Here is a 17,007-nt window from a genome sequence, read left to right on the forward strand (position 1 = left end):
TTAGGTGGGTGTGGGGTAAAAAAATTCTTTCCCTTGTTATAAAAGCCCAGCTTCACATATTGTACACAAGCAGAGAAACAGCATACCTGTGGTGTTAAATTTTCATGGGAGGGAGGTGTTGAAGCCTTCTGGGGGCCAGGTGGTGGTGCACCTGGCTGAGCACACGAGTTACAATACTCAAGGACCAGGGTTTGAGACCCCAGTCTCCACCTGCAGAGGGAAAGCTTTGCAAGTGGTGAAGCAGTGCTGAAGGTGTCTCTCTGTATCTCCCATGCTACCTCCCTTTTCCCTCTTGATTTCTGGCTGTCTCTATCCAATAGATAAAGGTATTAAGAAAGGCAGAAGACATCTAAGCAGACCTTGTGGGGGCTGACAGTGACCAACAGGCTGGGAGGCCTGGCGAGGTAGCCCACTTGGGTATTGCATTGCTTTGCTGTGTGTATGAACCAGGCTCCAGGCTGGCCCCCACTGCACTGGAGAATGCTTTGCTGCTGTGGTCTCTTTCTCTGCCTTTGCCTCTCTGTTTGAAAAAATCAGCCTACAGTGGTGAAGCCTGTGAGATGAATGAAAAACAAAACAAAACAAACCCCCCCCCCCACTGTGTGCAGTTGTGTAGTTGGCCCTATACGAGAAGTCACTCCCTTTATCCCTTTAAACTTCATGACTGCCCTCCATGGGTTCCCCTGCCCCCAAGGAGAAGTTGAAGCTCAGAGGAAAACTGTTTCGCCTGGCCAGTGAGCAGGAGAGTCAGGATGGGGCTTCAGCATGTCCTGGGAGACTGGGTGCTCAGACTTGGTGGTTGATGTCACCTGAGTTGGTGACACCTGCTTAGACCTGGAGAAGCCACCAGCTCCCTGGTGCCCTGACCATGATCGCAGTGTCCCCTCTCCCCACAGGGTGGACCCAGTGCCTCACGACGCACCCAAGCCGCCTGGCTACACCCGCTTTGTCTGCGTGTCTGACACACACTCTAGGACAGACCCCATCCAGATGCCCTATGGAGATGTGCTGATCCATGCCGGGGACTTCACGGAGCTGGGGCTCCCGAGCGAGGTGAAGAAGTTCAACGAGTGGCTTGGTAGGTGCTGGCAGGGGGTGGGCACCTACAGGGGCCCAGGCCTCGGGCCACCCTTCTCCCCATGGCCTCTGCCTGTCTGCCTGACCTGTGAGCCTTCCCGACCCGGGACCAGCCCATGTCTTCTTGTCCTCATCACACCTGAGATGTCCCTTGCCCCAGCACCTGCTTCCTCTGCAGTTTCCATTTATTTGGTGTGTGTGGGGGGGGTTCATGGAAGGTGGCGGTTCTGACCTGGGACACCCCTTCCCAAAGGGATTTACTCAGGTTTGGTTTGTCCACTTGGGATTCTAGCCTCCATTACCTTGTATCCATAGACACTCTATAAATAGTTGGTGAATGAATGAATGAATGAGCCAATGAATAAGTGACTCTCAGGACATGGTGAGTCCAAGGAGGGCGTTCAGTTGGTGTGTCCAGGCCCTGTGCCATCCAGACAATGCCCCCACCAAACCTCCATGGTGCCTGCCAAGGGCCTAGGGGATGAGAAGCATGTCCCCACATGGCTGTCCCAGCAGGTGATGATTTATATATAAGCAGGCCCCTGGAGTTTTGTCTTTTTGCTTTCTTCCAGAATAAGCAAAATATAAAGCTGGCTGTCCCCTGGGAAAAACCACTTGCTTGGAATCCAGACAAGCCTCCTAGTATGTTGTCTCTGTCCAGGGGGACAGTGGACGGCTCCTGGGTGGTCACAGGCATGGCTCTTCCTCTCCCAAGGCTCCTCTGGCTGTGCAGGTGGCTGGGAGCTGGTGGTCAGAGCCTTGGTTCTGCCACAGAGCCACACACTTACAAGCAGACTTTATGCTTGTCTGATTTAAACTCAGAGTTCTAACCTGGGGCCCTGTTTGGGCTGAACGAGTCGTAGTCTGGTCCTGCCCCAGGCTTTACCCCAGGCCCCTTTCTGCCTCCTGCTGCCTTTTCTACCAGGAGTTGTGGAGCTCCTCTGGCAGGACCAGGAGGCCTGGTGCAGGGCTGGGCTGTGGCTGTGGGCCAGTCGTTTTCCTTGCCTGCTGGGCAGGCTGTTTGGAGCAGCATCCTAGGCGTGTGCTGTCTCCATCTGTCAGCTGGCAAAGGCTTCCAGGAATGGGGACAGTTCCTGATGTGCCTCTGGTCCAGCGACATGTGTGTTCCCTCCTGTGGGGAGTGAATGAATGACCCTCAGGGCTGACCCAAGTGTTGTCTGAGGGCGGGAAGCATGTAGTGTGCTTGCTTCCCAGCAGGGGAGGGCTTCTGGAGGAGGAGCTGACAGGGGCTGGGCATTGTGTAAGGGGGGCAGCCCCTGGGCCCCTGAGAAGGGTGGAGTGTGCTGAGGAGGGATTGAGGTGGACTGAGGCATACGAAGCTGTCTTTAAGGAGGGCTGAGGCCTGATGAGGAGAGGACTCCAGAGTCGGGCAGGGTTACTAGGGAGAGAGGGGCAAAACCAGGACCTCACATGTGCACATTGCTGCTCCTAGGCCACGCTTTCATTCAGATAGAGAGATAGAGGCTGACAGATAGGGGGAGACACCACAGCACCAGAACTCCCTCCTGTGTGGTGCCAGGGCTTGAGCCTGGGCCATGTCACATGCCACCCTCCCAGGTGAGCTGTCTTCATCACCTCCTTTTGGAAGTGGAACAGTATGGGGATACTCAGGCCTTCGTCACAATTCTCTGTGGGGGTTGGACTGATGTCTCTGCCCTGCTTGAGTTGGGTGGCAAGGCCCGGTGGACAGGTGAGCTTCCCTTTCACAAAAGGCTCCTTTCCTGACCTGACCTGGCCTGGCCTCTCCTCTCTGTTGTCTTGGAGTATTTGCAGATGGCAGTGCTTGCTTCTGGGCCATATGGGGTGGGACTGTAGACTGGGGAGTGAGAAGGGGCTTGGGGCCTCTGATGGAGGGGAAGGAATCCATGTGTGAGTGCATGTGTGCACAGGACCTGCCAGGAAAGCCCCCATGCTGCCTCCTGGGGGGCATCCTGTGCAGACTTCCTCACAGCTGTACCCTGGTGGGCTGGGGGCAGTAGCATGGCTGTGACTGGCCATGCATTCAGTGTCTTTGGGTGCAGCTGGGAACTATCCACACTGTCAGTGTGCGTCTTGGAATCATGCTGTCCACCTGACCACAGAACAAGGCTGGCACAGCTGTCACCCCCTTTTTACAGAGAGGAACACCAAGCTCCAGAGAAGTGAAGTAACTTGCCTGTGGGGTCAGTATCTTGGGCCTGTTTTTGGGATTGTGGGACCCACGAGCTCTCCTTCTAAGTGAGGGGGCTGGGGCTCCCTTCGTCCTTTCTACCCCAGGAGGTGCTGGGGCTCCCCAGAGCTGGAGAATGTGTGAGAGAGAGTTTTGTACTTTGTAAAGTGCTGTGTAGATGCTGTGCTTGCTCACATGGTCCAACTTGGCCAGGCCAGGGGCTCCCTTGGGGTAGAGGTCAGGGTCACTTGGCAAGAGAGGGGGGCACACTACCCTCAGTGATAAAGTGAGCAGGTGGGGAAGCGGTGGGGAACATTCATGGAGTTTCTAAGAAATGTTGCTGTGATCTCAGCTACGTCAGTTCACACACACACACACACACACACACACACACACACACACACACTGCATACTCTCTCTCTCTGTCTCTCACAAACACACACACACATACTCTCTCTCTCTCTCCCGCTCTCTCTCAGCACATCACACACAGGCATACACGTCATACACTCGTATCACTCACACACACACGCACATGCACACACAAGCTAGAGGGAACTATGCTTTTGTTACGCAGTATACTTCACCTGCAATCCACTGCTTGCCACCTGCTGTGCCTGCTGGTTGGCAGTGGTGAGTCCTGGCCACAGGGAGACTTTGGATCCACAAACGCAGTAAGAGAAGTGTCAGAGAGGGCTGGCACAATAGCTCGCCTAGATAGTGCATCTGCTTTGCCATATGCCTGACTCAGGCTCAAGCCCAGTTCCTGGAGGCAGCTTTGGTGCTGTGGGGCAGGGCTGCTTCTAAGTTGCTTCTTTGAAAAGAAGTCTGAGGCTGAGCTGCAATGTTACGGTGGTGTGTGTGTCGGGGATGGGGCGGCACAGCATGGCCAGTGAGGGCAGAGGCTCCTGGTCATTCCAGGACTGAAGTCAGGGGTTGGGGATACTGGAGGACTTCCATGTTCTCCCAACTCTGAATTCCTGTGGGATCATGTCTGATTCTGGTAGCCTTAAAGGCCCTTTAACATTTCAATGTCTTCAAAGAAAAGCTCACCTTGCTGATGGGTGAGGGATGCACTGACCACTCCTGGGGTCTCCAGGAGACCCCACCCACCCAGTGCCCATTTACCCTGCCAGCCCCTCAAATGAGAAAGTTAGAGATCTGGTAACCAAAACAACTTACTCCCCATTCGCTGATCCAGTGGTGAGCAGGGCCACCTGCACACAGATTAATAAAGGTCCTCTTTGTTATGCCACATCAGCAGGATTTGCAAGGGGCCAGCAAGGTGGCTGACTGTGACTGGCAGGTCCAGGCTGTTCTCTCCCCTGGCCAGACATCCTTGCTTGCTGGCCTTGGGAAGGACCTCTAAGAGGCCACAGGAAATTTCTTCTGGACTCTTCTCCCTACCTGCCTGGAAGCCGCCTCTGTCACTTGGTTCTCCTTCCTGACTTTCTTTGTTAAATTGTCTCCAGGGTTATCACTGGGGCTGGGTGCTGGCACTCTGAATCCACTGATCCTGGTGGTCATTTTTTCCATTTGCTTTCTGTTTTTTAATTAGATAGGACAGAAAGAAATTGAGAGTGGACAGGGAGACAGAGAGAGGGAGAGAAAGAGGGGCTGGGTGGTAGCACACCTGGTTGAGCACACATGTTACAATGCACAAGGACCTGGGTTTGAGCCCTCAGTCCTCCACCTGCAGGGGGAAAGCTTTGCGAGTAGTGAAACAGTGTTGTAGGTGTCTCTCTGTCTCTCCCCCCCCTTTTTTTTTTAACCCTCCTTTCTCTTGATTTCTGGCTGTTTCCATCCAATAAATAAAAACTATAAAAAAGTTTTTGAAAGAGAGATAGAGACAGAAATGTAGATACCTGCAGACATGCTTCACCACTTGTGAACTTCACCTGCAAGTGGGATGTGGGGGCTGGAAGCCCCATCCTTGCTCTTGGTAATATGTGTGTTTAACTGGGTAATGTGTGCCACTGTTCAGCGCCTCTTCCCCCCCTCCCCCAGTTTCCACACCAACTCCCTCTCCGGGTCCTGCCATCTCCTCTTGCCTGTTGAAGGTGGTTCTTCCAGGACCAACCCATTGCCTCTCAACCCTCTCATTTTGCTCTCCAGCCCAGCTCTCTCTATGAGATCTTGTGAATTATTCAGTCTTCTTAAAGATACCTTCCCACCTGGCTGCCTGCTAGGATTTCAGAGGAGTGGTGGCTCAAATGGAACTGCCAACCCTCAGATCCCTCTCCAGAGTCTAGGGTGTATAAAGGAACTTTCCAGAATGCCATTGGAGGCCTGCTTCTTGTACCCTGTTCCCTTCCCCTTTGAGACTGAGGCCGGTTTCACCTGCCCTCTGTGGTTATCTGGACATCACTGTCAGTCCTCTGTTCCCACCCACCCCATCACCTCTAAGCTACTGGGAGCACTCTGAGACTGTTAGCTCCTCTTCTCCCTGGAAGGCAGAGTCTTCAGAACCCAGTCCAGCCAGGCACTGAGCCTACAAGTGGGAATCTTAGACTAAAGCCCAGAGCTGTCCAGGGACACAGAAGTGCCCCCCTCCTCCCTCTTAGCAGAATGCAGCAGAGGAGGAAGATGAGGGCCTGGTAATGGGGTACTTAGAAGTTATAATTAACTTTTTACTGGTGCCTTAGCATGAAACGCTCTGGAAGACAATCTAAAAAGGGTCCAAGGATTTCGTTAAACAGAGATGGGTCTTCTGCAAGCAAACCCTTAATTAAAATCTGAGTGAGGAAGGGAGAGGAAGGGAAGCAGAGGAATCCCTGGGAGGCGGTTTCTTTGGTTCTTTTCTTCTTTTTAAAGAAATTTTATTTGCTTTAGTGAGTGAGAGAGGTGGAGACACAGATAGAGCAGGGCACCTCTCAGCTCACTGTGGTGCGGGTTGGGGGGCGGTTGAGCCTGGGACGTTTGGTGCCTCAGACACGAGAGAGTCTTTCTGCAGAAGCATTCTGCCATCTCCCTCGCTAGTTGGATGGTCTGATTGTCCTTTTCCTGGTCCCCGGCATGAGGCCAGTCCCACAGGAAGGTTGAGTGGCCACTCCTCTGTCCCCAGCTGCAAGCCTCGGCATGTGTCTAATTCCTCCTAGAGTGGTGGATATTTGTTCTGACTTCTGTCCTCCTCCCCAGACTCTGGTCCCCAAGGGCTTCTCATCTGTGTGGGGGCTCAGGTTGCCACTCCCAGCCCAAACCCTGCTCTTTCTCACTCTCTGCACTACCGGGCTGCAGAATACTCTCAAATGGGCACCCCCCGCCCTGTGTCTTGTGTCCCTGCGTCACCCCACTCTACCCCCGAGTGGTGCAGAAGCCTCCCCTATTCTTAAAGGACAACTCTGGGGTACACCCCACATGTTGGGAGAGGACCTTGTGGAGGGCTTCCCCAGGCAGAGTCATGGCAACCCTGCCCCATTCAAGGGGGTTGCGTGGAGGTGAGACGGGGTGCTGGAAGTGACCATAGTCCTCAGGGGTGTATGGAGATCAGACTGGGTGGGGGTAGGGAGGCCCTGTTGGCCGGGTCACACAGAAACCTGCAGGCAGGATTCACATCTTCTTCTCCAGAGGAGGGGACAGGATACGAGAGCTGGGTGTCTGGAGCCATTGTGTCCGTGTCTGTTAAATGTAACTCCGTATTGCGTGCTTCCTGCACCCCTCGTGGGCACCCCTCCCTGGGGGCCTAGCTGCTGTCCAGGAAGGAGCCCCTGGTCCCCACACCTCCTGTCCCAGAGATTAGGTGAGTGTCCCTTTATCCTGTAGGGCAGAGGTTGCTGAGGGCAAGTGGGTGAGCTGAGGAGGAGCTGACCTCTTAAATGTTAACTCACATGGGGGCGTACACTGTGGCCATCACCCTCACCACTGGCCCCAGCAAGGGTGCAGTGCCAGGTGACAAACTACAAATGGGGGTGGGGGGAGTGGTGGCACCGAGTTAAGTGCACATAGTATGAAGCACAAGGACTGGTGCAAGGATCCTGATCTGAGCCCCTAGCTCCCCACCTGTGGGGAACAAGCAGTGAACAGGCAGTGAAGCAGGGCTGCAGGTGTCTATCTTTCTTTCTCCATTTATAAAAAATTTTTAAGTTCTTTTATTTAGGTTTTTTAAAAATTTATTTATTCCCCTTTTGTTGCCCTTGTTGTTTTATTGTTCTTGCTATTGATGCCATTGTTGTTGGATAGGACAGAGAGAAATGGAGAGAGGAGGGGAAGACAGAGAAGGGAGAGAAAGATAGACACCTGCAGACCTGCTTCACCGCCTGTGAAGCCACTCCCCTGCAGTTGAGGAGCCGGGGTCGGGATCCTTACATCTGTCCTTGTGCTTTGCGCCATCTCTCTCTGTTTTTATCTGTCATCCCCTCTCAATTTCTCTCTGTCCTATCCAATAAAAAAGGGGGGCAAAGCCCTCCAGGAGTTAGTGGATTCGTAGTGCAGACACCACGCCACAGTGATAATCCTGGAGGCAATAAAACAAAAGAAAACAAAAACGAACTAGCAAAATACCTGCAAATGGGGTGAGCAGGCAGCTCCTTGTAGACTCATAGGGAACCCAAACCGAGAGTGGGGCCAAGTGATGGGGCCAGGAGTGAGAGTTTCCATGACACGGGTGGCTTGGGAAGGCCCCCAGTGGGTGTTCTGAGCTGAGAGGATCCGGCCCCAAATTACCTGGTGTGCAGCCAGAAGGCTTAGCAGGCCTGAGCTCAGGGAGGGTGGAGGCTGGGTGTCTGGCCTGCAGACCCAGCATGTGGACTTGTTCTTGGAGGTGAGCGGGTGCGGGGGGCATGGTTGGATTCAAAGTATTTTAAAAACATTTTATTAATGTATTTATTGGATAGAGACAGAGAGAAATTGAGAGGGAAGGAGAAATAGAGGAGAGGCAAAGAGAGACACCTGCAGCTCTGCTTCACCACTCTCGAAGCTTTCCCCCTGCAGGTGGAGACCTGGGGTTTGAACCTGGGGCCCGTATACATTGTAGCATGTCCTGTCAGCCAGGTGTGCCACCACCAGCTGCCACTTGATTCAGAGTTTTGAAGGACCCCTAAGACACAGCAGGGAGGAGCCAGGAGAAGCTCTGTGAGTGGCTGGAGAGCTGGGACTGGACCTGCTTGCAGTGCTGAGGGGACAGCTTTGGGGAAGGAGGTTCGTGCCCTGGTGTCTGTGAGTCCCAGGTGACCATTTAACAGTGTTTGATATGCGTTGGAGAAGAGAAACATTGTGTGTTGTGGACACTGTCATAGAAAATGTCTGCCCAACTCTTCCCTCCTCCCCCGACCCCTGCTTCTTCCTGTCTCTCTCTCTTCTCTCTCTCCAGTCGTCCTCATTGCAGACTAGAAATAGAGTCTGGCCCCTTTTCTCCTTAGGTGGATCTGATAGCCAGATGCAGACATTTTCAAACGTGTGTCATTATTCCCATAGAATATTTAAAACATGCAACAGCAACAGCAACAACAACAAATGGAATCTAGGCCTCAAGTCTTTCTCTCCCTCTTTCTTTTTAATTGCCACCAGGCTATATACTGGGGCCCAGTCGCTACACAAAGAATCCACTACTTTTTTTTTTTTTGATAAGACTGAGAGAAACAGAAAGGAGTAGGTATAGAAAGGGATAAGGAAAGAGGGAGAGACATCTGCAGCCCTGCTTCACCACTTCACCCATGCAGGTGGGGAGTGGGGATCAGGGATTTGAACCCTGGTCCTCACATATGATGGTGATATGCCCTCAACTGATGTGCTGCCACCCAGCCCACCCTCAAGTTATTTCTGGCAGGCTGTGTTCTCTGGGGCAGTTGTCCTTGAGGGATTTGGTGGCGTGTAGGCACAATGGCTGACATGAGGGACAAATAAGACAAACTGGAAGGGGAGGGTGAGGCTTGGATCAAAGATGGGTGAACATGCAGCGGTGCCTCAGTGTTCGTTTAAACATCAATTTTCTATATTCTTTATAAGAGAGAGAGAGAGGGAGGGAAGGAGAGAGAGAGAGAGGGAGGGAGGGAGGGAGAGAGAGAGGGAGAGAGAGAGAGAGAGAGGGAGGGAGAGAGGGAGAGAGGGAGAGAGGGAGAGAGAGAGGGAGAGAGAGAGAGAGAGAGAGAGAGAGAAACTCACAAGGCCAAACCACATTTTAGGAGCTTAATGGGAGAAAATGAATTTCTGATAAAGATGAATAATCTAGAATTCTCAGCTGTAGTCAAGTGATTTCGGCCAGTCATAATTACAGTATTTTCATGTTAATGTATAAACCCCTTGAAAGGTGTGCTTAAGTGATAATTATCTATTTACAACAGAGTGGCTTTGGAAATGGAATGAGACCCACTGGTGTGTGTGTCTCTCTCTGTGTGTGTGTGTGTGTGTGTGCCTGTGTGTTTCAAGTATGTCTTTTGGTCCTTTTTTAAAAAGACTTTTTTCTTCCATCCTAAAAGCACCATTTTCCCTAACATAAAGGTCTTTAAATGTTAATGTTCTATAAAGTAGAGGCTCACTTCTCAGAAAGGTCTGGACTCTCAAAGTTGTCTTGATTTTAACTTGCGTATTTCTTCATTCCTTTAGCTTTTTAAAAAAAAATAATTAATTTATTTTCCCATCTGTTGCCCTTGTTTTATTGTTGTGGTGATTGTTGTTGTTATTGATGTATGTCATCGTTGGATAGGGCAGAGAGAAATGGAGAGAGGAGGGGAAGACAGAGAGGGGGAGAGAAAGATAGACACCTGCAGACCTGCTTCACCACTTGTGAAGCGACTCCCCTGCAGGTGCGGACCTGGGGGCTCTAACCAGGATCCTTATGCCGGTCCTCGCACTTTGCACCACGTGTGCTTGACCCACTGTGTTACCGCCCGACTCCCTTTTTTTTTTTGCTTGCTTTGTACATCTTGTGCTACAGGGCTTGCAGTAGTTTATTTATTTATTTATTACAAATGAGACTATAAGATGCTAGGATGCTGGAGACAAATCAAAATCTGGAGTTCCTACAACATAAATTAGAGCAACTGAGAGAAGGGCCTGGACTAGCAGCACTGCTGACTACCTGGGTTCTCTGGGCTGGAAACTAGGGCCTGAACTGTATGGGGGCTGAGGGAAAGAGGAGATGCATTTGGAGAATAGCTGTGATTCTTGGGGGGGGGGCTTGTTTGCCACTCTTCTCCTTGACCTGTGAGCACCTTAAGGAACAAACCCATGATCTGTCATTTCTATAGAGAGGGGCCTTGGTAATGATTTTTGTATTTGAGTAATAACAGTGTTTGTGTGGCGTCTCCCAGTGTACAGCACATGTCCATTTCTGTCATTCACTGTGTGTTTTCTGCCTCTCCCTCTGCCCAATTTTGGATTGATTGAAGTTTCTTTTTTTCCCCTCTACTGGGTTGGAAATACTACATTCTTTTTTGATTTGTTTGGCGGTTACTCATAAATTTTTAATATGCATATCCAATTTAACTCAGTCTAAAATTAGTCAACGTTTCCATTCTCCCTCAAAGGTCCCCAAAAGCGCCCCCCCCTTGTCCCCTCTTGCTGCCACCTTATTTGTTTTTGATAGATCTGAGATCTCACTTCTCACTTGTTTTTAACCCTGCCCCAAAGGGCAGAGGCATGAATAATCATTGCCATTATTATTTGTTTTCCAGTTTGCACTTGATTATTCACTCCAGGGATGTTTGCTTAGCTTTATTTTTAATGCTCTGGGCATGATTCTGGGGATGCAGCAATGAACACACAGGCCATGGAGAAACAGAGCTGCCATGTATTAGAGGCTCAGGGTAAGGGGGCAGAGACTGGAACAGAGGGAGCCAGCCATGCCCAGGCAGGGACTTCTGGGCATAGGCAGCAAGTCTGAATGAGACATGGTGGTGGCATTAAGGACTCGCAGAAGATGCACAGGTGGGGTGCCTGGGAGACCTGAGGGGAAAAGCAAGTTGACTGGAGGTGAGGACCAGCTCAGGGAGGGCAGTGGCACCTACCTGGATCTAGACTCTGAGATTGAAGCCAAGGATACAGTGTGTGGTGAAAACAGCCAAGACTGGGGTTGGGTGGTGGTGCACCTGGTTGAACACTTGTTACAAAGTGCTGGGACCCGGGTTTGAGTCCCCAGTCCCCACCTGCAGGGGAAAAGTTTTGCAAGTGGTGAAGCAGTGTTGCAGGCGTCTCTGTCTCTATCCTTCTCTATCATCCCCTTTCCTCTCTATTTTTGGCTGTCTCTACCCAGTAAATAAATAAAGGTAATTAAAATAATTTAAAAAGAGGATTTTAAATTTTAAAAAAGAAAATAGCCAAGACTTCCACTGAGAGACACACAAATAAGAAAACCCCAAGATATGAGGGTCACCCAGTTGAGCACACACATTACATGTGCAAGGACCTGGGTTCAAGTCCCCAGTCCCCACCTTCAAGAGGGAAGCTTTATGAGCAATGAAGCAGTGTTGCAAATATCTCTTGGTCTCACCCTTTTCTCTCTCAATTTCTCTCTGTTCCACCAAATAAGGAAGAGATACAAGAAGAAAGGAAGGAAGGAAGGAAGGAAGGAAGGGGAAAAAAGAGAGAGAAAGATCCAACACTGAAAAATAAATAAAAAAACTCACATGCTGTGAAGACACATGAAGGAGTAGTGGAGACCTGTGACCGTGTCAGATACCCATCCTTTTAACTCATACCTCATCTGCCTCCTAGGTGGGAGACTGAGAGCAGCTGAGTCACCTGCCCCAGGTCCTAGGTTCTTCATCTGTACAATGCCTCCAAGATGCTGTCCCCCCCCCCGCGCCCCCGTAGTTGTGTAGAGAGACGATTTGCTAGAGTAACAGGTACACTGAGGTCCTGCTTCTTCACCCTGCAGTGTGCACTCAACTTAGCTCTGTGCAATGCAGTTGGGGGCACTGCTGGTTGGTAGAGAAAGAGCTGGTTGTTTTGGGGTCATTTAAGGGCTGGGGAAGCAAGATTTTTTTCCTGGTTGGATTATTATTTTTTTTCCCCTATAAGCACGAAGAGCTGTGTTTGGCTATGAAATAAGCTTGTGCATTTTAAGAAATGTCATTTCCATGCTGGACTTCATTCCAAAACGGGAATAGTTAGCAAGCCAGAAAATCCTGGCCAGCACAGAATTGAAATATTCTCTCTCCATGTGAACACAAACTTCTGAAATGTCTGGGCGCTTGCGTTTCTGCCATTCTCCTGCCTCCCCCTCCTCTCCTCCTGCACCTGCTCCTGAACTCAGGTAGACTAAGCTGGAAGCTCCCTGACTCATTTGGTTTGGAGACTATGACCACCACTTAGAGGGAGCTGTGAGCAGCATCCTGTCTTGCTGGCCACTGCCCTTATCACAGAGCTGTGCTCTTTGTGGGGTGTCTTTTCTCCCCACCTCTTACTTGGTTCTCACAGCCACTGCTTCTCAGGCTGCAGGTGCATGAGAGTCCTCTGGGGTGAATGTCTTATTCAGCGGCAGATCTGGACTCTGCAGGTTCAGGCTGGACTGGAACATTTACATTTCTAACATACTTCCTAGACTAGCAAGGCTCAAGGTCTGTGCTTTTCAAGAGAGTTTTCTTTAAACAATATTTTAGGGCTGAGGTGATAGCATAATGGTTATACAAAATACTGTCATGCCTGAGTCTCTGAGGTCCCAGGTTCAACCTTCAACACAACCATAAGCCAAAGCTGAGCAGTGCTCTGGGCTGGCTCTCTCTCTCTCTCATAATCTCTCATTTTCTCTGCATCTCTCATTCAAATAAATGAGTAAAATACATGAAAAATAAAAAGTATATCTTTAATTTTAATGAGAGCTATAGAGAACCAGAGGATCATTTTGGCATATGCAGTGCCAGACTTTGAACTTGAGACCTTGTGTGTACAGGTCCTGAGCTCTACCACTGAGCCACCTCTTTGGCCACCGAGACCTTTCTGAGACCATAGACATGCTCTAAACTAGCCCTGTGCAATAGGATAGCCGCCGGCCTCTCGTGATTTTTGAGTACGTGACCCTTGGCTAGCATGACCTTTGTGTTTTATTTCACTGCGATGAATTTGAAATCGCATAATCATGAGGGTTAATGACTAGTGAACGGGGCAGCTCAGCCAGACGTTGCCTTCTTCAGGGGTTTGCTGTTACAGCCTCTGTGGGTGAAGAACCTGAACTCAGCAAGGTAAGGGGCTTGCCCACAGTCATACAGCAAGTAAAGCAGAACTGAGACTCTAACACATGCTTTGTGCTTTCAAAAACTAGTTTATCAATAAAACCTAAGGCGTCCTTATTTATTTATTTTTAAAATTTAATTTATTTATTTTCCCTTTTGTTGCCCTTGTTTTGTTTTTTTAATTGTTGTTGTAGCTATTATTGTTGTCGTCATTGTTAGATAGGACAGAGAGAAATGGAGAGAGGAGGGGAAGACAGAGAGGGGGAGAGAAAGACAGACACCTGCAGACCTGCTTCACCTCCTGTGATTTGACTCCCCTGCAGGTGGGGAGCTGGGGGCTTGAACCAGGATCCTTATGTTGGTCCTTGCACTTAGCGCCATGCGTGTTTAACCGCCCAACTCCCAAGGTGTCCTTTTAATTTATGGGGGGAATTTCTTTTTGTGCATCCCTCAAATTCCAGCCCTTTCTACTAGCAACTCTTGCCCTATATGGTCGTTTAACTCTGATGGTTAGGAATAAAGCTCAAGTATTAGAGCCGTGAAACAGTCATGTTGAAACCGAAGAGACGCCAGTGCCATGTATTTCACATGCAAAAGACATGCATTTGCCACAGAGTCTCATAGCCAAGATGCATGAGAACTTCAATTGCCACATCAACTTCCTCTGGGTGATGCTTTGCAGTTTCAATGTGCCTTCCTGAGCTCCCTGCTTTACAGGTGAGAAGATGGAGCCCGCTGCAGGGTGATGGTTCCCTGAGTTTCCTGAGTGCTGCCTGTCCCTCTCCTGCCTACCCACTTTAAATGTTTCCATATCACCTACCTATCCTACTGCACCCTGACTTGATACTTTAATTCTTCCTCCCTCCCTTCCTTCCTTCCTTCCTCCATCCCTTCCTTCCTTCCATTTTTTTCCCTCCCAGGGTTATTGTTGGGGCTCAGTGCCTGCACTATGAATCCACTCCTCCTTTGGCCATTTTTTTTTTTTTTGGATAGGACAGAGAGAAGTTGAGAGCAGAGGGGGAAGACAGAGAGGGAGAGAGAAAGATAGACACCTGCAGACCTGCTTCATTTGTAAAGTGTCCTCTTTGCAGGTGGGGAGTGGGGACTTGAACCCAGGTCCTTGAGCTGGGTCACATGTACGCTCAACCAGCCCCTATTTTTAATTTTTTTATTACCAATATTCTTGTCTGTTTTGCGCACCACTGCATCTTCAGCAGTATGGATGTGCATGCACTCTGTCATTATTTGTACATTAAATCAAGTCCCAGTTGAAAGGATAGAGTCTTTAGAGCAGAGAAACCCTCTTTCCACCTCCACCAGTTGCGTGCCTTGGTGTATTTGCCTGCACGGTCTTTGTAGGGCTGAATTAGATATTTCAGCTGCAATCAGTGGTTCTGGAGAGACCTCCTTGGGCTTGAATCCTGGCTCCATTCTTCAAGGCCATCTGACCTTGGTCATGTTTCAGCCTCTTCCTGAACGTTGGATTCCTCACCTGTAAAGGGGAACTGCTATTGGGACCAACCTAGGAGGCAGGAGGTGATCTGGGCTCAGCTGGGACCTGACCTGGGGTAAAAAATAAATGCAGCCTTCATTTCACTGTGGCTATTTTGTGAATGCTTTGTTGATGTGGCTTTTATTCCCGTTGTTCATATCAACCAAAGATGCCTTCTCTTCTTTTTTATCTTACTCCCATTTCAAGAGGTTTATTTATTCATTTTCTTTTTTTCTTTTTCTATTTATTCATTTTCATCAGGACAGATGGACAGATTGATTTCTCAACTCTGGCTTATAATGGTACTGGGGATTGAACCTAGAATCTTTGGAATGTTAAGCGTGCAAGTCTGATGGGCTACTTCTGTACTGCCTCTCTGGCTTTTCCTCATTTAAAAAAGTTAAATATTCAAAAGTTAGAAAGTAGTTCTTTGCAATTTGTTTTAAAGAAGGTCGGATTCTTAAAAGTATATTGGTTTTCTTTGATTTCTCTTAAGAAGGAGAATTTCACACCTTTCCAAGCTTGCGGGATTCATATGAAGATTTGAGAGCTCGAGGCAGGCCGTTTGGAGCTAATTCTGGGCTTGTTTGACAGCCACGGCTCTGAAGGGAAGGCATGGAGCTGACAAAGCGGGACTTTCTTTGGTAGCGTCCCAACCTCCCTCAACAGACACTTTCCAGACTAACATTTGCATAGTAGTGTTCCAAAGAAGCTTTTTTTTTTTTTTTTTCTCATTGATCCAGTTCTGCGCCCCCTGCCCTGACCCTTCAGTGCTTTCCTGCTGTGCTGGGTGGAACCTTTCCAGGCATACCTTGGCTGACTCTATACCTGGTGAGGGTGAGGAGGGGTTACACCTGTTTCTGTGATCACCCTCTGGTGTCTACCTTTCCAGAGCCCCTCCCGCCCTACCTCTGCCTGGAGAGCAAAGCTCACTCACTAGGTTCATGGTCTGTGTGGCCTGGTGTGTCAGCGTTTCAGAGCTCAAATTGCTGTGTGCTGTTGGCACTCCAGATGGCAGGGTGTGTCTGGACCTCTTGGCTCGGGCTCCTCACTCCCTGGGGCCTGGAGTTTAGTGGCATCAAGGACAGTGACTGGAGAGTGAATAGATGGGGAAAGTGAAACAGCAGGGTGACTTGGCTTTGCATAAGTCTTTCCTTTATTTGTGTCACAGGTTGTTAGATGGCAGGGCTACATAGTTCCATGTCTCCTCCACCGCCACAGTTCTGGAAGGAGATGGATAGCCACTATGGGATGATTTTACTCATTTTTGGAAGATACCTATGTATGTATTTGAAACATGTGAACTTTTTTAAAATAAGAGTGTACATATTTAAATTTATTTATTAGTGAGAGAAAGAGAATGCAGAAAACATTGCTCCACCATTTGCAGAAATTTGACTGTTTTTTTTTCTTTCTCATGTGGTGCTAGTGTTCAAGCCTTGTGAATACTGGATGGGGGAGACATAATAATTGTTATGCAAGCAGTTTTACGACTGAGGCTCTGAGGTCCCAGGTTCAATCCCCAGTACCATCATATACCAGCACTGCTCTGGTATAAATAAATAAATAAATAAATAATAAAGCACACCTCATGAAGGTGCTGTACCACTGAGCCATCTCTTCAGCCACCCGTCCCTGCTCCCCACCCCCAGAATATTTAGAAAAGGAAGATTTGGATGAGGAGGTGGTTCAGCAGTAGAGCACAGGACTTGCATGTACCAGGCTCCAGGGTTTGATCACTGGAACAGTGCTCTGACCTCTCTCTCCTGTAATAAAAATCTTACTTGATTATTTTAAAGGTAACATTAGTCTTCATCACTTTTAAATACTCATTTTAGCTGTTGCCAGTAAAGAACACTGCTCTGGGCCAGTTTTTTTGTTTTGTTTTGTTTTTCTGGTTTTTTTTTTTTTTTTTTTTTTTTTTTGCTTTCAGGGTTATTGCTAGGGCTCAGTACCTGCACTGAATCCTGCTCCTGGAGGCCATTTTCCCCCCCCCCTTTTGTTGCCCTTGTTGTTGTAGCCTTGTTATGGTTATTATTGTTATTGTTGATGTTGTTCATTATTGGACAGAACAGAGAGAAATGGAGAGAGGAGGGGAAGACAGAGGGGGGAGAGAAAGACAGACACTTGCAGACCTGCTTCACTGCCTGTGAAGCGACTCC

General features: G+C 49.2%; 1 protein-coding gene across 2 annotated transcripts in view; it reads left to right on the plus strand.

Annotated features, from left to right (window-relative positions):
- The window catches only part of MPPED1 (metallophosphoesterase domain containing 1), a 69,453-nt gene that overhangs the window by 20,919 nt on the left and 31,527 nt on the right, over positions 1-17,007 (plus strand). For both annotated transcript variants that reach the window (XM_016188319.2, XM_007523452.3), the window contains exon 3: positions 897-1,078. In XM_016188319.2, coding sequence (XP_016043805.1) covers positions 897-1,078 — 182 coding nt within the window. The remainder of the gene's footprint in view (positions 1-896; positions 1,079-17,007) is intronic.

The sequence above is a fragment of the Erinaceus europaeus genome, chromosome 4 (assembly GCF_950295315.1).
Source record: "Erinaceus europaeus chromosome 4, mEriEur2.1, whole genome shotgun sequence".
Classification (NCBI taxonomy): domain Eukaryota; kingdom Metazoa; phylum Chordata; class Mammalia; order Eulipotyphla; family Erinaceidae; genus Erinaceus; species Erinaceus europaeus.